This window comes from Parasteatoda tepidariorum, chromosome 10 (genome assembly GCF_982258835.1).
Source record: "Parasteatoda tepidariorum strain Cologne lab strain chromosome 10, Ptep-v5.0, whole genome shotgun sequence".
NCBI lineage: Eukaryota > Metazoa > Arthropoda > Arachnida > Araneae > Theridiidae > Parasteatoda > Parasteatoda tepidariorum.
Window position 1 is genome coordinate 4405862 of NC_141764.1, and position 27095 is coordinate 4432956.

A 27095-nucleotide genomic window follows, 5' to 3' on the forward strand; every position below is an offset into this window, starting at 1 on the left:
AAAGAAAATTGTCTTATTTAATATAAAAGACAGAAAAACTTGAAAGGAAAACAAAAATATAAATTATTGAAATTATTCTGTCTAAATTTTTCTACTTATAGGTAAATAACAAAATTTGTTTTCCTTTTGCATTGTTTTTTTAATTAAACAACATTTTTTTAATCACGCATATTTTACTCGAATTCCAAGGTAAGCTGATGACTTGCATACCCTAATTGTAATTATGACAACTATGTTTTTTATAACTCTTATTTTTTTCAAAAAAAGGTAGTTCTATCATATTGGCTTGGTTGCATTTGGTTATGCCACATTGAAATAGTAGATCTGCTCTTGCTGTTATTATAGCATAATTCATTTAGTATTATCGATATTTCTTCGTATACCTTAATTGATGATTAGATATCTTTAAATAAATAAACTGCAATACTATTGCATAATAATTTTCATTTCTTAGAATGTGTTACTTTAGTATAATACAGATTGAAACATAAACATTAGTTAAAAATATTAAGGCAATAGTTTACAATGGGGGGTACCTCACATTTTTGATGCCAAGGAGGGAGTCAAAAATTAATAGATATAATCAGAAACAGGGATTCATCAAAATTGTACAATAGGCATTTTTTCTAACCCAAGGGGTCTGACTCTAACAAGCGAGTAACTAATGATAAAAGAAAAATGAATTTTAAAATTTAAATTAATATATATATGAAAACAGGCCAATATTAATTGTATCGATTATGTTGTTTGGATTTAATATAATGATATTCTATGTCCAGACATTTTTACAAAAGATTTTTATTTATTGCTTTTCTGCAACTCTTGCATTCCATTAGTTTTAGTTGTCATCGCAACCAATGTTGCCACAATCCACAACACTAACAAAACATACTTATGTGCTACAGAGTAAGCTATAAGCCACAACACTGTTATAAACAGAACTAATACAACTCTACTTTAGCCCCTATCACTTTTGTTGATAAACAAAAGAACATTTTGTGTTCTTTTCTATCAGCTTATCTTAACTTAAAACTGTGTTTAAATTAACGAATGTAAAAGTTGATGAAAAAGATTGCTAAAAAATTTACTATTTTAAAGATCTTAGACATTAGCCGACAATCTTTGTACTTAATGCACCTTTTCATAATTTACGTATGTTTACAAAATTGATTATAATAGAGAAAGTGCAGCCAATCTTTGATAAGTTTTTATTCAAATTTTTTTATGGTACATGTTTTTTTTTTTTTTTAAATATAATTTAGTTTTAGTATCTATTTTTTTAAAAAATCACAATCGTTCAGTGGCATTTTTCATTTTATCTTTTGCATATCTTTTCTAAATTTTATTTATGTTTTACGTGCGTTTAAAAAAATAACTACTATAATGATAGTGGGATTGTGTATTCCATCGTAATATTTATTTTTACATGAATATTTTTTAAATTCTAACCATTCAGCGACAATTTTCTTCTTTGATAACGCATAATTCCGTTTTAATGTTAGACACCTGTTTTGAATAACGTCTTTTCAAAATTTGTTTGTTTCAAAATTTTGTTTTACTGTTGTTTACAAAAATAACGTGATGAGAGTCAAATTGTAGTCTCTCCTTATAAGTTGTTCTAATTTTTTTTTAGGTTACATGTTATTTTATTATTTAAATTTGTGTTGTGCCCTAGAAACAAACCCTGAATGTGGTTGTATAATTTTTGTTCACAGATCATTAGAAGTTTATGTCAATTATCTGCACCTGTAAAAAGCTGCTTCTGGCATGAAAATACCCGGTTTTTTGCACTACTTGTTTTCAAGTAATGTAGGTATTTTTAAAAATTTCTTTAATGTTTATATTTTTTAAAAAGCTGTATTTTAAAATCTATTGCACCTTCAAAACTATATTTTCTGTCCTCTAGTTCACTCTAATAGTTTGTTCCTAACATTTTAATTTTTCTTTTAATAATTAAGCTTTTATATATTTTGTAAAATTATATTATAAATTTACCTCTCTATGGTAAATAGTTCTCAAGTTTTAATTATTTAAAAATTATCGAAAAAATTTCTGAATTTCACGAAATACTTAACTTGGAAACAAATGGTGTGAAAAGAGTGAATCTTGGTAATTTTCTTCTATTCCCCTCTACCATTGAGCCAAAACTATACAACACAAATACCATTTTATCCAATGGTTGATTTGACGTGATGTAGAGACTAATAAGAAATGAATGTACTAAATATCTTTATTATATAATAAATTGTTATCAAATATTTAATTTTATTTTTCATTTTAGGTTGAAATCTTGATATGGATGAAAATACAAAATGTGATCAGAATACCTTCAATGAAGTTCATTTAAGAAAAACTGTTGAAGAAAGAGCAATTACAGAATTTCCTAGGGTAAACAAAATTGTGGGCATATTTTATAGAAATTTATACTGCATAAAACAATGATTTAAAAAATTTCAATATTCTTGAAGGGAGAAGGTTGAAATTTTCGAATGAGTATGGATGAATGAATTTCCCAAAGAATTCTTAAATGAGGACTCATTCCTGAATCCTTCATTCCATAATTTAGGAGAACACCTATAATGGAGTATTACTTTTCGATGTAGCTTACCATTGAAATCTATGGAAATAATTGTAACTGCTATTATTTAAAAAATGCATAGTTGGAGTCTCATATTAAGAGGCCATCACTAGAAATCTTTGGGGATAATTTATTTATATATCTTTAGAAGTAAGAACTTTTTAACTTAAATAAGCATAAACAAGTATTTTGATCTATCTTATTTTGCAATTTTTATGAATAAAGGGTAGAGAACACTGCTTTCAGCAGTTAGGCTTAGATTATTAGATCTATCCCTTTAATTGTAATAGAAAACAAATATTTCAAATTTTCATTCGCAAAAATAAATTAAAAATCCAAATTTTATTATTATTAAAAAATAATTATTGTAGAGTTCTAGAAAAGCAGAGCCTTGAAAAAAATGTCCTGTTTGCTTCCTCCTTATAATGACTCAAGAGACCATTGTATTATCTGTAGTAAAAAATTTATAATAAAATAATTTTCAGCAACCTTTCATATTAGTTGTCAATTGTGATTTGATTCACAAAAACATGTCATTGATATTTATTGATTAATGTTTTAAAATTTTACTTATTGCTTTTTAGCCATACAATTATGATTGTTCACCACATGGAGAAATGAACTTTTCCTACCGGATTCACAGTGCTTGCCATAAAATAAATATTTCAAAATGTGAAATGTAAGATTATTTCTCTCTCTCATTTTTATGGTATTTTTCTTATTAAAGTAATTTTAAATGAATAATTGTAAGAGAGTTGCCTATGGCTTTTCTATGAAGATTTAAATCATGTTTGTTTGTTTTTTAGTTCTACTCTAAAATATATGTTATTATGCTGAACTAATCATTTTTAGCTTACTATGAATTAATTCAAATAAAGTAAGACCTCTAATGTCTGAAGTAAGTTTGTTACATCAGACAGAGGGATACCTGCAAGTGGCGTAGTGTGAGTATCTCAATCTTGATTGGTTGTTGATTCTTTCACCATATATTTACATAGAGACTTAAGAGCAAAGACAGGTCTGAAGCCATGTGGAACATAAACTAATTATTGATCGAAGTTGCCAGGTACACAAAACAAAAATATATACAGGGGTCGCATTCCCCCTAAAATTCATAAAATTCCTAAAACTATGTGCAAACCCTAAAATTCCTAAAAATCTGATAAAATTTTGTTGGTGTTCCTAAAAAATTAGAGTTATAGGCTAAATATAAATAAAACAGCAATAATCTAAAATATAAGAATTTAACTACATTAATTAAAACTGTTTTAATTTTGCCACATGGGAATTCTGATCCTGAGAGAGGTTTTTCGATAAATAAAGCAATGCTTAATGTGAGTCACCATGAGAATACTATTATGTCTCTTAGACTAATCAAAGATACCATTTGAAATTATGGAGGAGTGGTGAAGATCACCACAACACTATTGAGGGCAGTAAAAGAATATATTAGAAAAATGATCATAATTAATTTGTTTTTCTCTAACTTTTAATATAAATTGCTGATTTGAAATCTAAAAAAATCACACAATAGTTTTTCTTAATAAGGTAATTTAAAGGGTAATAATAAAGTTTTGATTAAGAAGGTAAAAATTAAATAAGAATCAAATAAAAACGTATTCTATTTTAGAAAGGAAGGTTCTTTTTTTTAAAAATTACTATAGAATCGAAAAAGAATTTTAATTTATGGTAATAATTTTAATTAAAAGTATGCAGATCATTTGTTCTGATTTTTCGAACTATTTTTTTAATACTTTTATTGTTTATATAAACATCACAGAGGATGAGAAAGGGAATTATTTACAGTATATATAACTTTAGTTAGTAATATTTTTGTCATGATTTCCTTCAATTTTATCTGATATAAAATTTTGGAAACTTTTATGTGTACTTTAATAGTACATATAAGTATCAGAGATATAATAATTTAAATTGTTTAAAGTATATACAATTTAAGACAGTATTATTTTTGTTAATATTTAAGTTGATACAGTTTTTATATGGTAAATTTTTACTTCATAAATGATTAAATCATTTTCTGTATACTTAATCTGATGAGGATGGGAAAGAAATGAAATTGTGAATTTTTTTAATGTATATATCACTTATAATAATTTTAAGTTCGTCAAGTTTTAGTCAAATATTCCTTAATTTTTTATTTGGCGTTGCATTTTAATTTACGAATTGTTTTGGATTTAATAAAGTATATTTAATTTTTCCAAGTTAGTGTTAATTTATTTTTTCTCTTGATTTATTCTCACTTTTGCCTGTTCCTGAATTATGCACTTAATTTTTGTTAAGTAATATGTAAAGTTGAAATTTCATTTTTACACTTTAGAGATTTCATTCTTGACTTATTAAATTTCAGAGCTTTATTTTATGATTTGCAATTATTTATGATATGTATCGATGAATAAGAATAATCTTCTGTTATGTAATAAACAACCATGTGATCTGTTTTTATCCTAGCAAAATCATATATTACCCCTAAAATTTTTTGAAAAAAGTTCCTAAAATTACCCTAAAATTTTTAAAAACTTTGCTACTACCCCTGTATATAACGGTTACAATAAAATACATAAACAAATAATGAATCTAAGTTAAGTAAAAGAAGTAGAAGAGAAAGAATTATATTTCAACTAATTCGATGTAAGATACAGGCTCTGTATTTAATTAACTTAACGTTAATTAACATTCTAACTTATGTGGAGAAACTTGGCTCAACTTTAATACGCCATTTTGGTGATAAAGATTAGTTGACATCATAGGTCACATGTGTGGATATGGGAGATCTTCTTGTAGTGCAAGTACCCAATGGAAATAATCATATTATCGAGGGAGCATTCTTTAACTGATTTAACATTGTCCCAGGGTGCATTAAACTCTCAGAGCCCTATTTTTCACCAGAACTCAGTATTTCAGATTTGGAATTTTCCTCTAAATTAAGGATCCTTTTTTTAAGTTACAATACCTTTTTCAAAATATTTTTAGAAAGTAAAGTTTGTATATTTATTGTAACAATATCTAATTTTGAATTCTTAGCTGATGTCATTGATTCAAAGTTCATTTCATTTATTTATAATATTCATACAACTTCTTAATTATAATGAAATACAATTTATTAAACATATCTTTTTAAGTATTTAACAATTCTTATTTTTAATATCACCGAATAATAAAACATTTATTTTTGCTTACATAAAAGGGCATTGAAATTTAAATAGGAAAAGAAATAAGTATGCATGAAGAAGAAAAAAACACTTCAAAATCAATTTCGATTAACAGAAGTATTGAAATCAAAGACTTTTCAGACATAATCAAGGCTCTACTGTAACTGAAATAATTATAGCCAGGGAAAATGTAACTTGAATTATCAATATGTGTGTCTTCAAAAAACATTTACTATATTTACATTTTTATAAGTTCAGACTGACAAAAGTCATTGTTGTTGGAGATGTTGCTGTTGGGAAAACTTGTCTTGTCCGGCGGTGATTAAAATCGTGCTTTTTTATGTGTGTTTTTCTTTTTTCATGTTGCTGTTATAAGTGTAGAGTCCAAAAATTATCTTATTAATGATCCTTTTTAGAGTAATGCATCAAAAGCAGAGAAAAAAAGTTCTTTTTAATGTACCTATTGCTCATTAGTTTTAATTTATCTCTGTTTTTTTCTTTCTTTTTTTTATCAAAAGTTTTGCTTTTATATATCTATTTTTCTTTTCTTTTTTATGTTTCTGTTATAAATGTGAAGTATCAGAAGTTTTTAACCTCTTGTTGTTCCTTTTTAGAGATAATTCTAAAAGTGCTTCTATCGCACAAAATAATATTTTTTGATTGTTCAATTGCTTATTAGCGTGTTCAGTATTGCTCATGATTTATTCATAATTTTTTATTCATTTTAAGGTTTTGTCTACAAGTGTTTGATACAAACTACTAGGCAACTATTGGGGTAGATTTTGAAGCAGAAAAATTTTATATATTAGGAGTTCCTTACATATTGCAACTGTGAATTTATTGTCTTAAATAATCTTTAATCTTTTCATTGTTTAACCTTTAATTATTCAACTGTTTATCTTTTAGACAATAATTAGTAGTAGTAAGTGTTTTTACTAATCTCACTGTATTGTGTAATCAGGAGTGATTAAATTTGTTGAATTCATGTCTAAATTTAAAATAAACATAAAACTAATGCTCAGAAATAGTGGTGATAATTAAGTGATTTTACTGAAACAGCTTAACTAATTTGGTCTTTCTTCTTCAGTTTGAAATCCAGCTGAAAGTGTCATCCTAACAAAGATGATACTTTTTTTAGCAGCTGTGATTACCCTTTCGAAACTATGCAGGAGCAGTTCCTCTAGTTATTTTCGGTTTCAGAATGCAAATCACTAATGTTTAAAATAGACGATGGGAGCACATTTGTTCATAACAGTTGCCCACATTTGTTTATTTCAGTTGCTAGTTTATGAGTTAGAAGGTTTACCATTCTTGATTTTTTTCTCTCTTTTGTATTCAATTTTTAAGGATTTTAAGAAAAATTAAATTCATTTAAAAATCTTATACTTCTTAGTAAAATTTACTATTAAAAAAATTTTGAAAAGAAAATCTAATATATATTTGCTGTTTTCTGTCTATTGATATATTTTTATTGTTATGAATTGTTACTAATGCTAGAGGTTTAAGATAGGTAATCGGACCACATTTGTTCATTACACTTTCAGTTACTAGTTTATGAGTTAGGAGGTTTATGTGCTTTCGTACTAGTTTAGATAACAGGGCATAGATAGTAATGTTACATTGGTTTAGGATTAAACTAAAGATTTATCATTAAGTTGTTGTTTTTTTAAGTTACTTGTTTTTATGTACATAAATTTGTACTATTATTTTTTTATTTTATAATTATAAGTATATTTATTACTAACTTAAGGGTTGCCTCAGGCAACTAAAATGCAACTATTTTTGGCATGAGGTGACTATGGCAACTTTTTTTGCCTGAAAAGTCTAAAAAAGCAAATATTTTCAGGAAAACGAGACTATTGCGAGACCTTTCTGTACTCCTAACAATGTTTTTTTTTTTTCAATATAAATTGGGTTCAAAATCTGCGACCCACAATAGCTTTTGAACACACTAAACTTTTTTTTCTTAAAAAAATTTTAAAATTTTGTGCAAATTTTGAGTTTTCACTTTTTAATTCGTTCAATCTACAGATTCCTTTGTAAGTCTATTTCGGTCTCGATCGCCTTTTCAATGGTTATTGCTTCAAAATTCTGCATGATTTTAAAAGTAGAAATGAAAAACAATTTTTAATACGATATTACAATGAGTGAATTTCAAATTTGAGTATTCACTTTTCACCATATATATGTGTGTGTATATATATATATTTATATATATTTCCTAGATAAATTATTGATAAAAGGAAAAATTGTGCTAGAACATTAACGTTTATATAAAAATTATAATATTTGCCACCAACTTGACTAAATGAATCATGGTATATGACAATTAAGTCATTAAAAAAATTTAGTCACATTTTTGATGAATTTTTGTTCTTATTTAGGCAACTATTTTCATAGTTTTCGGCTACTATTTTCATGCTTTTGGCTACTAAAAGCAACTATTTTGTCCATTTTTTCCTGTGGCAGCCCTGTAAATTACAAAAAGTAAAATTTATTATTAAAAGTCTTAGTAAAATTTAGTATTTAAAAAATTATACAAAAAACAATCTTATATATATGTATGTATATACAGTATACTCTCAATATCTCACACTTAGATATCTTGAAAACCTTGTTATGTCAAATACTTTTTGAAGTAAAGAATGACTTTTTTTTCTGAAACTCATTGCATACCACCACTCAACATTATTGTGTCGGAAGAAAAAAAGCTGCACACTTATTAAAGTGTTTCATGAAATGCTCAAAGAACATGGAAAACGATGACTTGGCAGTTATTTTTTTGAATAGAAAAATTTATTGATGAGTAATTTCGAAAAAAAAATGTGGACAGACCGCGATTTTAGAGTTTTTTTTTAATAAACTCTATTAATGTAAGTTTATTGTAAATTAATCTTCTTAATTGTATAATTATTTTCGTGTTGCTTTTAAAAATAAAATTATCATTGCTGCATATAGACTTATGGTCAACTATTATACAAATATCTTTATTAGTACTTATTCTGATGTTCCACAAGTCTGCATTTTAGAATTACTTTTTTACTTTTTAGAACATATTTGGTTCTGAAATTATTCTTGAAAACTCTTTATCTTGACGTTTTTTAGCATCCCTTCAACTTTCAGATATTAAGAGTATACTATATATATACATATATATTGTTGTTTTCTGTCTGTTGATTTATTTTTGATGTTGTGATTTGTTGAGATTTCTTGTTTATTTTTAGGTGGGATACAGATGGACAAGAAAAGTTTAAATGCATTGCATCTTCATATTACAGAGGAGCAAGAGGTTCTCATTATATCAATTTTTATTAACCCTCTTTTAAAAACAAAATATTTTTATAAATTACTAATTTTTTTGTTTCTTTTTTTGTGAACATTTTCATATAATGTATATTTTCCATATAGCACTAACATACGCAGTAACCACTACAGAACTAATGTTGAAAATTAAATTATAAAAACTTGCACATTAATAGATAGAAACTAAGTATGAACTATATCTATAACTAATATCCAATTGGTGAGCTTTACCAATTTAGGGAACAATTCCAACAGAAATATAATTAAAATAATCAAAACCAATGCAGTTGTATCCAGAAAATTGGTTTTGAATTTCTCTCCATGCTGATTCCGCAAAATTTGATGTTTGTTTTTTTTTTTTTTTTTTTTCAAACTCTAATAATTTATGGCTTTAATTGTGTTCTTTTTTATGATTCATTTCTTGATCAAAGTTCTAAACATATATGTTAAAGATTGTGATAACAGAAGTGAATTGTACTTCATTGTAGAAATATACTGCATATAGTACTTGATTAATGTTACTTCAATTCTAAGATAATATGCATGGCGTGGGGTAACTACCACTACGATTATTAAACATCGATTCACTAGTATATAAGACATGCTAACGAGCTTAAAACTGTTCTTAGGAGCTTAAAATACAACGGCTAATTTTTAAAAAATTAGCTGTTGTATTGATTAATAGGAAAAGAATAAAATATTTATGTTCGCTTTTTATAAAATGTAATAAAAACTAAATAATTAGTTTAATTTAATGAAAATTGGATTAAGAATGATTAAAAAAAATTAATTTAGGAAATTAAAGAAATCTTTAAATACTAGGAAATATGTAATGCCTATAAAGGCATCACAACTCCTGAAACATTATTTTTCAGTTCTATAATCATGAAAGAATTTTATGTAATTAACTGAAGTAATCCTAATAATAATAGCTCACATTTAAAAAAAAAATTTATTTTAGTACATTGATCTCAAAATTTTAGTAATAAATAGTATTTATCATGGGATTTCTGTATTACGATATGAAAATATTGTTTTGTTTATTATATTGATTTAGTTCTTTTAGATAATTTATTTAAATTGCTTTTGAATAATTTACATGGAAGCATAGCAGCATTTTCAAACATTAAGAAACATTGAAAGAATTTAATTATGTATTTATTTTTCCTTCGTTACTCTGCCACTTGGTTTATGGTTATGTATGTGCATACTTAACTTTTAAAATCACATTATTTAAGAGGGGTTTTTTTCAGAGCTCTTTCATCAAGGAAAATAAATAAAACCACAGTTTAATTGCCTTACACTGGAGGCAAAGCTGTAATTCTATGTTTTCCGTCATGTACCTATATTTGGTTGCCCTGTAGCCACAAGGTTGCTAATTCGCAAAACTGGCTGGAGTCAGCAGTCTGCTATGAATTAATAAGTATGGAATGTTACCCGTCATGTACCTATATTTGGTTAATAAGTATGGAATTGTTATGAATCTTTTATACTGTTCTGAAAATTAATTTATTTCACTTCTTTCTTAAAATTTTTCTTCATTTTAGATCTGAACCTTGTAATGTTTGCCATATTTTGACTGCATATATTATTAAAAGTGTTACTTTCAATTTCTGAAAAAGTGTCTGCATAATTTATAAAGTGGCTATAAAAATAACATTTACAAAAAGAAACCTTTATTTTATGCGGCAATGAGCTTTTGTAAAACAGCTTTAAGATCTCAAATGCAAAACCAAAAAGCAAAGCTAAAAGTTGCTCAAGTAGCACTTTTAAGCTTAAGGTATATTATATTTGGCTTTATTAAAAATTAATCAATAACTATAACAGTCCATTACACCACTAAAGAGTAAGAAGAACAATAAAAAGTTTCAGCTTTGTATCAGAATTAAAATTGTGTTACAATTTATATTTTACAGTTATAACCATTGTACAAAAATTATTTAAAATACTTCTTTTTTAAACATTTGCAGGTTTTATGTTTTAATGTTTGACTATTAAATGACGAAATGTCTCTTTTAGCTTTGAAATATAATTTAGGTTGAAATTTAATATTTAGAGTTTCTTAATAGTTTATTTTTTTCAGGTGAATTCTGCTTATAAATTGACAGAAAATGAGGCTATTTAAGTAGCAAACACAATTAATGCTGAATATTGGCCAGTATCTTCAAAAACAGGTTTGTATTCTTCATTTTTTTTTTTCATTTCTTTTATTCTAATGTAATTCATAGCTTTTTTTATTGTTTAGTTTATGAATACTACTCTATTTACTTTTATTCTAACTTTATTATAATATACTTAAAAAATTGAAAACAATTTAATGCATAGATGATAAGTGATTTTCTCAAAACGCAAACGTTTTGAAAAACTTGAAGGGAAAAAAACGACAATTTTGAACATTTTATCTCATGATTATCTTAATAATTATAATTTTTACATTAGGACCATACATTTAAGTATACAAATCAATGTCCAGCAATGAAAAACTCTAAAAATTAAAATTTTATGACACTTATTGCATTATTAGGCAGTTATTGCATTATTAGACGGTTTTTAATTATTATTGCAAAAGTTTAATTATTGTCCCCTCACTTAAATGCTTTAAAAAAATATAAAATATTTTTTTTCTATGATTTAAGAATTAATAAATAATGAAGGAAAACATTTTAATTAATATTAAATTAAAAATTTAAATATAAATTTAATAATTTAAAGATTATATCTAGAATTTTGGTGGAATAATAAGATTTTTTTATTTTTTATTGCAAAAACATTTTGTATTACTTATACTTTTATATAACCTTATAGCAGCTGTGATTTCTCTTTCCAAACTAAGAAGGAGTAGTCCCTGTAGTTATTTTCAGTTTCAGAATGCAAATCGCTAATGCTAGATGTTTACTATAGGCAATGGGACCACATTTGTTCATTGTACTTTCAGTTACTAGTTTATGAGTTAGAAGGTTTATGTGGTTTGGTACTAGTTTAGATAACAGGGCATAGATAGTAATGTTACATTGGTTTAGGATTAAACTAGAGATTTATCATTAAGTTGTTTTTTATTTATTTTTTTTGAGTTACTTATTTTCATATACATAAATTTTTACCATTATTTCTTTATTTTATACTTTTAAGTATTTTTATTTCTAAATTACAAAAATAATGAATTTTTTCCTCTTAGATAATCGGAAAGTTTTGTTTATTTGTAACATCATAAAAGTATAAGTTGAAACTGATATAAATAAGAAACACACATTATTTTTTACATTATTGAGTGTGTATGAATAAAAATGGTTTGGAAAATTTAAATAGCAATATCTCAAAACATTTTCATCCAAAAGTAAGACTTTTCTAAAATACTTTCAAACACAGTTGAATGACTTTTGATCTATTCTTTTTTCCAAAGAACTCAAACGGGTAAAACTTATGAATGCAAGCTAGAGCAGACCATGTTTTTTGTTATAAAATAATATCATGCTTTCTTTGATTATATATTCCTTTTCTGAAATTACTGATTAGGAAAATCTGGAAAATAATATTTCAATAGTTCAATCTGGAATGCTATTGAAAATTTGAGTTTTTTGATTTCATTACCTGCACTTTTCACCCAATTTATCATATCTCTCAAGTTAATTTTTTAAAAAAACAATTGCAAAATTTGTTTACTCGAAAATAATTCTATGTAAAAAATATTTATAGTTATTTATATTCATTTATTATATAATAACCATCAACCTTTTTAATTGTAAGGTGTACAAAATTTTATATAATTATATTAGTATTAACCCGTTTTCAAACATCACTGTACTTACCCGGATCTCCAAAATGAATCTAATAGAGAAATCCATTAGATTCAAGTCTAGTGAATAAGGTGAGCTTTCATCGATGCCTTTAGCTCTGTGTACTGAGCAGATTCCTGTTGGAAGTCTGATTTTTAGTTTCCAAAGAACTTGTGTAACCAAGCAAAATATTTATAAACATCTATAGATATATTTGGTTTTAAACTTTGTTTAAGATATTTTTTGTTCCTCTGTAGATGAATGAAAAATATAGGTGAACAAAATATAGGAAAATGTGTTTTATTTTAGCTTTACTAACTTTTTTTTCCTCTTTGCTATTTAATTTTCAAGGATTAGCTGTTGAGAAAAGCAATTAATTTGAAAATCTTATACTTCTTAGTAAGATTTATTATTAAAAAAATTAGGCAAAAAGCAATCTTATATATATATATATATATATATATACAGTATACTCTCGATAACGCAAACTTTGATGTCTCTAAAGCCTTTTTACGTCAAAAAAATACTTTTTCCCTTAGCATTGCATATCCACCTAATATTAATTTGAATTCCTATGTCGAATACTTTTCGAGGTAAAAAAAAATAATTCTTGGAAAAATCATCACATACCACCACTCAACATTACTGTGTCCCAAGAGAAAATGCTGCCCACTTATTAAAACGTTTCCTGAAATGCTCCGAGAACAATGAGCAATTTCGAAAACGATGTTGACAAGCCACGATGGTAGAGTTTTTTTTAATGAACTATAATAATGTAAGTTTATCGTAAATTTATTATTTTATATTTAATGCATAATTATTTTTGTGTTACTTTAAAAAAAAAAAAGAAATTTTTAAGTATTTTTTTTTTTTTCATTATTGCTGCATTTAGACTTGTAGTCAACTATTATACAAATATGTTTATTAGTACTTATATTCTGATGTTCCACAACTCTAAGTTTTAGAATTACTTTTTTACTTTTTAGAACATATTTGGTTCAAAACTTGTTCTTGAAAACTCATTTTCTTGACTTTATTTTAGCACCCCAACTTTGAGATATCAAGAGTAAACTATATATATATATATTGTTGTTTTCTGTCTGTAGATTTATTTTTGATGTTATGATTTGTTGAGATTTCTTGTTTATTTTTAGGTGGGATACAGCTGGACAAGAAAAGTTTAAATGCATTGCATCTTCATATTACAGAGGAGCAAGAGGTTCTCATTAAATAAATTTTTACTAACCTTTTTTTAAAAACAAAATATTATTTACATAAATTATTAGTTTTTATGTCTTTTTTTTTTTCTTTGAACATTTTCATATAATGTATATTTTCCATAAAGCACTAGCATTCGCAGTAACCACTACAGAATTAATGTTAAAAATGAAATTATAAAAACTTACACATTAATAGATTGATGTTTAAGCATGAACTATATCTATAACTGATATCCAATTGATGAGCATTACCAATTTAGAGAATAATTCCAACAAAAGTTTGATTAAAATAATCAAAACCAATATGTTTGTATCCAACAAATTGCTTTTTAATTTTATCTACTGTGTTTTCTCTCGATACTGATTCCGCAAAATTTGATGTTTGTTTGGGTTTTTTTTTTTTCAAACTAGTAATTTATGGCTTTGATTTGTGTTCTTTTTTCTGATGTATTACTTGATCAAAGTTCTAAATATATATATATTAAAGATTGTGATTACAAAAGTAAATTGTACTTCATTGTTAAAATATATTGTATATAGTACTTGATTAATGTTTCTTCAATTATAAGACATTAAGCACGGTGTGGCATAACTACCAACACGATTATTAAAAATCGATTCACTTGTATATAAGACATGCTAACTCAATTTTATCTTGGGCTTTATTTAATAGATGATGGTTAACATTGCTGAAAACTCTTTTTCACATAGTTCACCTATGGACGTGATATGGACATGCAATGTATGGTTCACATTGAGCAGTTGACTTGCTTTTTGTGACCGCGTCATTGTCCTCCATGTCCAGTCTCATTTACACATTACAGTATAGTTTCATTACGCATCGGAAATCCTGCGCATACTCAACGGCTAATAGCAACACTGGAGAGACCACACACACACCCGTGAACTTAATACGACTCTCCCGACAAAGGCTCAAAACTCGGTGAACTTGACACAGCTCTCCAGGTCTTTCACTGATATGGCAACTATTGGTATCCGTTCATCGAATTCTATCTATGATAAAATTCTGGTGAGGGAGTATTGCGGCGTAACTACCACTACGATTATTAAACATTGATTCACCAGTATATAAGACATGCTAACTCAATTCTATCTTGGGGTGCTTTTTGACATATGAAGCCTGACATGGTCGATATTTATATTCCATACATGGTATGTAAGATTTGATCGTAGGTAATGTCACTTTTTTATGCAAATACGCATCCCAGCACACTTTGACCAGTCAAGAGGCCAGTTAACTTATGTTTAGTCACTCAAATGATTCCCATCAAGACTTTCCCGTGATAAAAATTGCTTTTGGTAATGAGTGTTTATCAGAATGCCAATTCTACCAGTTTACCCTCGCATTATTTGAAAGTCATGAAGAAGTCAGTAATGAAGCCATTCAATTTACATAATCTGAATGTTTAATATTAATTATTAAAAGACCCTAGGAAAAAGTAATATATGCTAATTCTAAATCATCACCAAAAAGACGTGTTGTGATGTAGTAACCGATAATTCTACCCCTGCTGACAGACTGTGGGTTCACCCAAATGGGAGCAAAAAAAAAAAAAAAAACAGGAATGTAAGCAAAATTTAGGAATTTGTCTGATAATGTTCTTGATTGGTGTTGTTGGTCGATGGAACATTACAAAGTCTTTCGCCAAGGTTCTAAAGGACATTCCAGAAAATGTCTAGAAAAATATAAAATATATTTCATACTTTAAAAAAATATAAAATATATTTTTTCTATGAATTAAGAATTAATAAATAATAAAGAGAAACATTTTAAATAATATTAAATTAAAAATTTAAATAATATTTTTCAAAAAAAAAATATGTCTAGAATTTTGGAGGAATACAAAGATTTTTTACTTTTTATTGCAAAAACATTTTCGTATTACTTATATTTTTATATAACCTTAAGTAAGAACACATTTTGTAAGCAAACACATAATGATTTAAAACCAAAACTTTTGTTTTAATTTTTAAAATGTGTTTTTGTGTACAACAATAGTAATTATAAAAAGAAACAATGATGACAATAAACTAGAAAACACCATTTGTTTTTTATTTTAAAAGAAACAAAGTTCTTAACTTATATATGACCTCTATAATTTTATTATAAATGATCTCTATAATTTTATTATATATGACCTGTGTAATAATTTAAAAACAATTTTGATATTGTATATTTTTCATTTTAAAATATAGTATGTATATTGTATCTAAATTGTTTAGGGTTTGGAAACTGGCCTTTGTGGCATTTTTTAAATGACACATAATTATTTTGTGCTTGCATTTTTTAGCCAAACAGACAAGTGAAATGTCAGTTTATTCATTATTTAATCTCAATACTTGGGTTGAAGTTTTAACCTTGATCTTCTTTTTTATCATCTATATCTAAAATTAGGAAAAATCAAAAAGTAATTAAAACTGAAATTGAAAGTTGTTATAATGGTTGAGAATTGTTTTGTTTTTTTTTAAATTTTTTTTTAGAAAAGTTAGTTATTTTGAACAAACAACAGTTACAACAACAAAGAAACTCAATTATTTAGAATAAAGTTACCTACAGATTTTTAAAGGTTAAATTATGGTTATTGGCCCAAAAGGAATGGTACTGCGTTTAAGCTTTACTGTTCTGTAGAGAAAAGTGTTCTTTGTAACATGGAAGTGATATTTTATTCAGCTAGAACAATCTATGGTGTCACTTTTCGCACTTAGTAGACAGTAACTGCACAAAAGTTGGAGACATGTGCAAAATGATGTGGATATAACTTAGATTAATTTAACTTAATATACAGATTCTCATTAATTTATTTTAGCATACTTTCAATTCAGAAGTCAGATATAACCAATTCTATTATTTTTATACTTAAATATTTATTAAAGATTGTTTTTTAAATTATTGATTTGATGTACAAATTGAGTCTTTGAAAATTTAGGTGAAAATGTTGATGCCCTTTTCCAACGCATTGCTTCTGTTACATTTTGTGAAGATATTTTGAAAGAGACAGCTGATGTAGATTTAGCTAAAATAAATGAAAATTTTGTGAGTAAGTAAGCATCACTTCTCTTTCCTTTTTTCCAGAAAAAATTATCTGAATGGACAGTGAGTTTATAAAATATTTCTTTTAACCAATTTTCAGATCATATCGCAATACTGATAACTTAAGTCAAATTGTAATTTTTTACTTTGAATCGCTTACAATTTTATATTTGTTGTATCAAGGGTGCAATTTTTCTTGGGATGGAAACTTTCTCAAGTGGAGGCAATATTTATGTTTTAACCCTTTTGGCATCATATACGTTAAGGTTTAGTTTTTATAATCATAATTTCTATCAGTAATAAAAAAGGAGCAAAAATCTGGTAATAACTTATTCACTACAAGTCCCTTATAAGAGATGTAAAAATTTTATAGCTGCTCTGTATAATGACTCTTTTTTTTTTTTTTTTCTTGCAGTCAATGTTATTAGATTATCTAAACAAATTGTTAATGTTTGATTAAGAAAAATAATACCATATATATATATTAGAATAATACCATATATATATATATATATATATATATATATATATATATATATATATATATATATATATATATATATATATATATATACCATATATATTACAATAAGTTTTGAAATTTTGTAGAAACAGCAAATTTACTGTTCGTTTTTTATTTTATAAGAAATTAACAAGCTTACACATGTGTACACCTAATGTTTTTGAATGCATTCAAGATAGTGTTTTTATACCTAATGTTCATCATTCAACTCATATATTACCATTAATGCTCATTTGCCACAAATGTTCGGGTTAAATTGTTTTTTGAATTTTTATTGTATTGCCCCTTTTTTATCTTTTTAAATTCCTTTTTGTTTGAAGTAAATGAATCAAGTAAAAAAATTTCCCCTGAGGAGGTTAGTATTTCTTTCTTGTTTCAGTAAATTTACTTCAAAGTGATTTTGACTGCCACAGCATATAAATGATTGAAACATATATAAAACAATAAAATAGTAGTTTCTGCTTAATTTGATTACAGTTAGGATAATAATTTTTTTTTGTTTATTCTTATAATTTTATTTTTCATTTATTTGTATTTATTCTCTGTATTTAGAAGAAGCCTTTTCTTTCTCTGTGCTAATGCTTATGTTTGAGTTGCCCAGAATTCTACTTCTTTTATGCTAGAATTCAATTTCTTTTGCCACTCCTTTAACTGCAGGTGAACTCTGGGGTGTGCGAATTTGCTGTTAATGAAATGTGATTTCTTTCATCTTTTGGAATAGCGAGTTTTATTCAAACTAAGAACTAGTATGTCATCATTTTAATGCATTGCTCACTTTCATAGAGTTACAATATGAATGGCAGAAAGTGAACTAGTTTAACACGAAACAAAAGATTGACATATTAAAACATTTAGCCATGATAACTAACGATCTTGATGCAGTGCACCTCTTAGCAACTTCAGGGGATCAAGTTTCTGCTGAAACGATAAATAAACTGCTTTGCTTATGCAGGATTCAGCAAAAAAAAAAAGAGCCAGAAAACTGAAAAAATTATAGAACATCCTTCAGATTTGACATCTCAAAAATTCCAGTTATGGATGAAAATTAGATACTTGCACTTTAAGAAGAAGAAGAAGACCTCCCATACCCACACATGTGACCTATGATATCAGTGCCAGATAATCTTTATCAGCAAAATGACTTATTAAAGTTGAGCTAAGTTTCTCCACATAATTTAGAATGTTAATTAACGATAAGTTAATCAGATACTGAGCCGTATCGCACATCGAATTAGTTGAAATGTAATCCTTTCCACTTTTTTTACTTAAATTATATTTATTATTTGCTTATGTATTTTATTGTGAACATGATATATTTTTGCTTTCTGTAACTGGCAACTTCGATGCATATTGAGTTTGTTAATATTCCACTTAGCTTCATGATTGTCTTTGTGTTAAGTAAGAAATATATATATGGAAAGAATGGAAATCTTTGTGAAAGAATATAGAATATGTCATTTAAGGGAATTGATAGGGAAGAGAATTGAGCTTGGCTTACTCAAAATAGGATGGAGAGAACAGTTGCTAACGTAAACAAATGCCACGTTTTAACAACCAATCAGGATCAAGATGGTTACACTATGTCACTTGCAGGTATCCTATTGATGAAAATGCTTTCTGTTGCTTTCATATTAATGAAATCAGAAGTTTATCAGATTGTTATAGGAAAAAAGATGTTGGAACTGACAAATCAGAAGAAAATGCCCCCTTCTTCAAATGCTGAAATGAGGAATGCAATGAAAGTTTTGAAATGTTTAGTGCAGTACAGCATCAATGTCTTTAAAAAGCATTGTGTGTATGAGTGAACTTATGAGAGAAAATTGTTGACAATCAATGTTAAATTATGTATCATTTTTATATGTTAAAGTAAAAATGCTTTACATAAATATAAAGTGAATTTTTCTCTCCAATTTATGTCATTTTGGTTTCCTTTTTATTGTTATCACTCTGTTAATGTTATTAAAATCGTTGTCACAAATTTAACGCATTAAGCAGAGACTACTGTTTATAAAATGCCACTTTGATCCAATTATCTTGTCCTAAAGCTTTTATGGTATTCTTACAATTAATTAAATTTAGTGTTTATGTTATTATTATATTTAGTCGAAATTTTTAACAGAAAGTAGAGCTGTTATTGAATCTGGTGTGTTGTGCTTACTTTTTTTATTCTTAACATTTGTGTTTATTTTTTGTTTAACGTACCTAAAAATGATTTGATAGTTAATATAAAAATAAACAGCTTTTTTTTAAATTGGTCTTTATGTATAAATTTAAAAAAAATTATCTTTAGTGTAGATAAATATTTTTCGAAACAAAAAAAAATTAACATCCTTATTTAAATGCAGCGTTTGTTTGTTTTCTAATTATAACTAGTTTTATTTTTAACAAGTATTTTATGTGCACTTTCTACAGCTTTTTGAGATTTTTTTTTCATATCACGAGTAACATGCATAGTTAAATATGTCCCCACTTTGATTATTTGTACATTGCATGCAATGCCTTTATGCACATTCTATTAAACAGAAAGACAGCAAGCAAGGGCAGCTCCAGTAAGGAGTCAGGGGGGGGGGCAGTTGCCTCCTGTCGGACATCGCTTGCCTCCCTATCAGGACAAATTTAAAAATTGTTGGGAAAATGCTACCGTCTTGAAAAAAAATGTTATTACATTCTTTAAAGGAAATTTAATTTAATTATTTTTATTTAATTATTATTTTTTATTTAATTATTTATATTTTTTGTAAATAAGAATAAATCAAAAACATTAGCATGAGAATGTTTTCTTTTTACTTACACTTTACCACCACTTACTGCTCACTTTTCATCAGAAAATTCTGATAGAGAAGTCTTTTGTTTGTGTCCATATTGAAAGTTATTTAACACCCCTGAGGGATAGGGCGAGACAAGAAGACTGTCCTAGCTCCTACTCCATTTTTCTCTTATCACAATTTTTGAGACTGACTATAATGCACACTTTCTTCACATTCAGTAACGAAAAGTATTTTGTTAGACGTCACACCATTTAACTCAAAGAATTCTGTCTTTAAATTATTTGGAAGGAGTAAGTTTGTTCTGTCAATCTTTTTCTTTTTTTAATTTGCTCTTAAATAGTGTATGTATACTAATAAATTCAATTATAATTGCTCATATATAAGTAAAAATATTAAAATAGAGTTGTAAATGAATCTGCACGTTATGATATCAAAATAATTGATTTTACTTTCTTAGAAACACATTTGAAAAAAATGATGTGGAAAAAAATATAAAGTATAAAATGTGTTTTAATTCAAATATTTCGAATTCATTTATTTGAGCTCCCCTATCAGGGTGGCTTGACTCTCTGCCTGGCAAAGTCTGGTGCCATGCTTGACTGCAGCTTACATATCTCTTTTTAAGTTGTATTATTGTATTGTCAGTATTTTTTATGTGAATATGTCACAATGTTTGACAATTTTAAAAGAAATGTCTTAAATTTTAACAAATGCAACAAAAATTTATTATTCATCTGTTTTAACACTTTCTGTCTTTTTATGTATTTTGTGTGATGTCTTACTATTTACAGAGATCAGCAAAGCAAGTTCGAAGAAAAAGAAAGGAAGATGTGTGTCAGGTTGCGGCTCTTGACTTGCAGAGAGAGAACAGTTACCTCTTGGATTGCTTTTATTTTGTTGAAAGAGTTACGGGTTTCTTTTAAAAAAAAATTCAATTATTCTACTTAATAAATATGGTTTACATTTCTTTCTATGCATTATTTATGTATTTTTTTTATTAGTAGTAAGGTGAACTTAGTTATTAATTTCGCACAATATTTTTAGTTTTGTTCTTGTACAGTATTTTTTTTACAATATTTTAAACCAATAAAAACTACTTATTTATTGATATTAATGTAATTATATTTAACAATATTTGCTTTTGATATGTATTTTTAATACTAGTAAAAATATGAAGTCATAAAACTTCACTTATTTTTCTTTAAGAATCATCATAACCATTAAGTATTAAATCAGCCTTAAAGCTTCATCTTTAAATAAACTAGTGTTAGATTATTTTAATCCGTCCTTTACTATATTGTGATTAATTACAGCTTTAGTAATTTCTTGTTTTTCCTCAATTAAATATAGATTTTCACCCCCTGATTTAAAAATTTTTTTTTTTTAATTTTAATCATATGAGCATTTTTAGAAATAGTGTCAATTAATTGTCTTCTAGTTTTTATGTTATCTACAAGCAAAATGATCTATGCATAGCTGCCAACTCTACTGGATTTTGCCAGTTTCTCCTGGTCTACTGGTTTAATTAAATTTCTACTGATTTTTGTGCATTTTAGAAAATTCCCTAAAATTGAGTAAGTTATCGAAAAAATCCCTATTGAAATAGAATTTTTAAACAGATTATTGCTTGAATATTTAAATAAGTATTACTGATATGTAATGAAGTAAATCTCATTTATAGAAATCAGTTAAAAACTTTTTTTGTTTTTAAATATTCAGTTTATTTTAATACTAAACTTTCTTTTTTTTAAAATAATTTGAAAAAAAATCTTTTAACTATCTTTGATGAATTAAATGCCTAATAATATTCAAAATTATGAGTAAACATAATGCATAACATTTTAAGTATGTTTAATGTCAATCATAGTTGGAAAATATTGCAGTTTTTTTATTTTGATGACTTTAAAAATCCCTAAAATTCCCTACCTGTAAAATATTTAGTAAATTATGCAACAATTATCATGAAGTTTATATTATTTTGTAGAATCTGCTGGATTTTTTCCTGTTCATGTTGGCAGCTATGTATATGTTGTTGAAGTTGGCCTCCTAATTATAGCTTACAGGAAAACAAGGCTTGTAGTTTCTTATCCAACTCACCTTAGTTTTATAAAATGCAAGAGAAAAAATTTTCTTTCAATCAGACAAAAAATATAAATAATATTTTTTAACATTTTTGAAAAGATTGAGGTACATAATGAGGATGCACAGTCCTCATAAAATTACCTAAATTGGTGGCATAAGTACTTTTTAAAAAAGTAAAGTACTTGGACATAGTGCTCCACTTGCACATCAAAAGTTCGGACCAGACATTTAAAATCCTAAACTAGTGACAGAAGTTTAATTTTTTTCAATTTTAAAAACCATTTTCACAATGTGATATTTGAACCGAATTTGTAGCCTTTACTTCGTTTTATCTGTACACATTTTTTTTTCAAAAGAAAATAGCTATGTCCCACAAAAACATAAAGGCTCAAAAGGGAGAATTTAGAGTTAGTGACCCAAGAAAATTATATTTTCACGTAATTTTATTTGGTTTTTGAAGTAAAATTATGCACTCAAAACATGTAATTTTTATTTCAATTTACTTATTCTATAAATTTTACTGAACAATTTGATAATTTACAAATTGTCTTTTTTTTTTTTTTAAAGAAAAAAAATTATTTTTTGTAATCACTGATACAAAAACGACACTATATTTGAAAATGCCCATATACATTAAGTGCTTTCATTACTTGATTGGTCTCTACACTTTTTTTTTTAAAAACTTTTTCCAGTTGTTTTTATTATGTATGTAATTGTTCACAGTATTTTTGAATATCATTTTCCCCAGAAGTTTCAACCTCTAAAAAAAACCTTCTTAACCCATACATTATTTCATTACTTTTGTTGCGTCTACATTGAAACTTACTTAGAGCTAACAAAAAAAATTGCCTTATTTTTTTTTATACATTGTGTAAAAGTGTATTGTGCTATATATCATCTTTTATGCATATTTATATATCTTTTATTCATAATAAGTAGTAAGCAATTAATTCCATGTGTACATATAAACTTCCAGTATTTCTTTATTATATAATTACTTAAATATTCCTTCAACTTATGTACTATCTAAATTTTAAGTTTAAAAAGTGTTTTGCTAAGACCAAATATACAATTGTTATAAATACAATACAATTGTTAAAGTAAAATGACCAAATTTTAAAATTCATTTATGAAATCTCATTGTATTTTTATTTCTTTTATTATTTGGATATTAACTTACATGCCAATTTTTTATTATTGCATTATTGAAATTACTTTAGACAATGGCATTATAATTTTTTTTTCAATGGCTATAGTGCCTTAAAATATTTCTGCTTTTATTTAAATATCACATTTATTGTCAGGTTGTATCACGTTAATTAATATTAGAATATTAATGTTCAGTTATATTAAAAATGTTATTTGATTTCCACTCTTTTCTGTTATGGTACAAGTTTAAATTTTATTGTAATAAGTATTTTTTACTATGGTCAATCAACAGTGGTTTTTATATGTAAAAAACTGTTTGCTGTAAATTAAATGTAAAACTGTAGCTTCCAAAATTTTGGAGTAAGCTAAACAACTTATGCCTGGTAGCAGAAACCCTACTGCGCTGCAGAGGGCATTGCAGAATATTACAACATCTGCAGATTAATTTTCCCTTTGAAGTAAAAAGATTTTTTTTCCACAATATTATCATCTGCAAGTTCGTACTTTTTATTAATATTTTTTTCTTCTGATTTCTTTATTGTGCTTAATGTGTGCACCTGTTTGTTCTCATATTGAGCAGAGCTATTTATTTTTAATTTCTACCCTTCCTTTTAAAGCATTTCTAAACTTGCTTCTCATCAAATCTATAAAGCTGAATTGACATAAAACTTGACACATAGGAGGGGGGGGGGACTTATTTTAGCACGATTAAAGACTTTCCCCATATAGCATAGGTATTTATTTCTTTTTTTGAATTATAAATTACAACAACATAATGTTTCTGTTAATTATTCTTAAGTGCCTCGTGTTTACAAATTTTTCTGTATTGTACACATTAAGCTAAATTTTAACAATAATCTGTGTCAGGCTGCTTTGACGTTGCAGATAAATTTGGATTTATGAAGATAGTGTTGTAGTTTGAGGCCCTAAATTCTGTTACCAGGAACTTATGTAACTTGGAATCTATATATGAGATTTTATCCACTGTTATATTTTCATATGCTCCTAAGTTTTATTTAAATCAAACTGTTTTAACTGAATAAATAGTTTTAATGAGATAAATGTGTATATTTTAAAACTTTCATAGGCACGTAGAATTAAGTGCTTGAAATTGTTTGATATAAATAAAGGTTGGAGGCTTATAATATGGGTATCAAACTTAAACTACATCATTTTTTTAATTGTTAAATGTCAGTAATATAAGGTAATATTCAGTTAAAAATTCCTATATACTGTTTTGTAAATGTTTAGTGGGAATAAATCATACAATTCTATAAATGATCCAATTCTGTGTATGTATATATATATATACCACTTATTTTCATTTTACTACGATTGTCGCCACTATTAAGTATGTCTTTCTTCTGATCACAATTATATTGATAATTTGTAATTATTTAACTATCTCTCTTATTTTATGCATAATTTATTATGTAATGGAACTATATGCAATAACTTAGATGCTTTAAAATTTGATATTCTTCAAAATCATCAACCCCCATTTAAAAATATACAAGAATTCACCTTTTTTTTCTGTTGATTTGTGTTGTTCTTTTCCTTCAGGAATGAAATGAATTTCCTTCTCCACAACATTTCTTACCATAACCAACATCACCTTACTTATCAACACAATTTAGAACTTAGTAAATCTCCTATGGCGTTAATTTTTTAATAATTTGACTGAAGAATTGAAACGATTAAATTTTTCACATTTTTTATCCACTGTAACTTAAGCATACAAAAAAGTTTGACTCAATAGTCATAATTCAATTATATTATTATGCATTATTTCTCATGGTTAAACATAACTCTAAAAATAATTTTAAAAAATCGTTATTTCATTTATCATTTCAATTTTTATAAAAAAATTATGTTTACAAAAAGAGATTGATTTGAATGTTAGAATCTGTTCATATAATAATAAAGATGAATTCTGAAACTCTGTAATATTTAAAAAAATTAAGAGTTCAGCTTTCATTTTATATCCTTACTTTAATAGTAGTTTAAAAGATTGTATTGATTAGTAATTGTGTAAGAAATAAGACTTATAAATTATTCTAACTTTATGTAGAAGACCGATTTTCTCTTTAATCTTCTGGGCTGATGATATACTTATAAATTGAAATGTAAATCAGTATTATTTTCGTTTCATATTTGTATTTTCAAATCTACTTAATTTAGTTTATTATCTCTTATTTTATGTCATACAATTTTTAGGCATTTCAATGCATTTCTCAGTGATAACATTCTTGAAAGAAAATATTTTTCTAGTCAATGCATTTTATGTATATTTTAGAAAATATTTTTCATATTTATTTTATAAAGATTTATTGAATCAAAATTCAAATGTAATATTTATCATGCTTTGTATGAATATACTAGTCTCTTTCGTAGTTTGAAATATTTTTTATGCAGTTACACTTATTCTGTGTACTATAGTTATAATATTACTTTTTTTAAAATATTTTTTACATGTCTATACCCTTATTGTTATCACATGAATGATGTTTATAAAAGTAGTGTTGTGATTTTGAAAACGAAATAAAATTTTTATAAATATTTATAAAAATTATTTCTCACTTTTTACAAAACTTTTTATGTCAAGTAACATAAGGTTATTGCGTTCACCTATCTAAACTCATTCTTTCGTAATTTCTTATAGCCATTTTGTTGTTGTTGACCATTAAAGCAGAGGGGTCGCGAGTTCTTGTTTTCCAGTGGCGCCATCTATGTCCAAGAATTTGACTTCTGCCACACCCATACATCACACCTGTTTATAGGGTGGACCCATTCATACATCTATTCCTTCATCAAAAATTGTAATTTTGACATGAACCAGAGAATGATCAATCTCCAATTCAGCACCGGTATAATTTGTTATGAGAACATGGAGGACTTTGTGATCCGACCGATTTAACGTGCACCCGTCACCATTTACTACACAAGGAGTCGTCCAGCACCCTGAAAACCAGGCTATCCTGGCTTTTATAGCCATTTTGGGCATTTAAAGATAAAAAATATGAAAATTTCTAGACCTATTTTTCAGAAAATATGAAGCCAATATTTTAATATGAATCAAGTTTCAAACAAATAACCCTTGGCCAAAAGATATTAAAAAATCACAATATGATTACTGTTTAATTTGTGCTACATATGCTCATGCTTTTTAGGCTTAATAATATTTAAAAACTCATAAAAAAATCTAAATTTGGATATTTTCAAAAATATGACTCCCATATTTTAATCAAGAAGTAAGTAACAAATAAGTCCCATGTTGTAAAAATTATCAACAAAATGTCTAACTTTACGTTATTACTACCTAAGTCAGCAAAAATGTAAACAAATCTGTATAAAATCTAAATCATCTATCTATCTAAATAAAAGTGTAAGCCTGCAACTTAAATCGTTGGTATCGTTTTCCACTATGCGTTTAGCATATCTTCAAGCACGGACCCCCACCAGGGGGTGAGGTGGACG

At 26.3% G+C, this 27095-nt stretch overlaps 1 protein-coding gene and 1 long non-coding RNA gene across 15 annotated transcripts in view; one reads left to right on the forward strand and one right to left on the reverse strand.

The window, feature by feature from the left end:
- The window catches only part of LOC147802092 (uncharacterized), a 408540-nt gene that overhangs the window by 20623 nt on the left and 360822 nt on the right, over nucleotides 1–27095 (reverse strand). The gene's annotated exons all lie outside the window — the stretch shown is intronic.
- LOC147802093 (ras-related protein Rab-18-like) lies at nucleotides 952–26187 on the forward strand. 14 transcript variants are annotated; one of them, XR_015429903.1, is made up of 8 exons: nucleotides 952–1227; nucleotides 1716–1809; nucleotides 2282–2400; nucleotides 3163–3257; nucleotides 8973–9037; nucleotides 13979–14043; nucleotides 16993–17107; nucleotides 21179–21354. XR_015429903.1 is itself a non-coding variant. In XM_087153774.1 (8 exons), the coding sequence occupies exons 3-7, from the start codon at nucleotides 2296–2298 to the stop codon at nucleotides 17053–17055; spliced, it is 393 nt and encodes a 130-aa protein (XP_087009900.1). In that variant the 5' UTR covers nucleotides 952–1227; nucleotides 1716–1809; nucleotides 2282–2295; the 3' UTR covers nucleotides 17056–17099; nucleotides 21179–21354. The 14 variants fall into 14 exon arrangements, 13 of the variants coding, with proteins under 13 accessions (XP_087009900.1, XP_087009896.1, XP_087009898.1 ...); XM_087153774.1 differs by having other exon boundaries at nucleotides 16993–17099; XM_087153770.1 differs by having other exon boundaries at nucleotides 954–1227; nucleotides 16993–17103.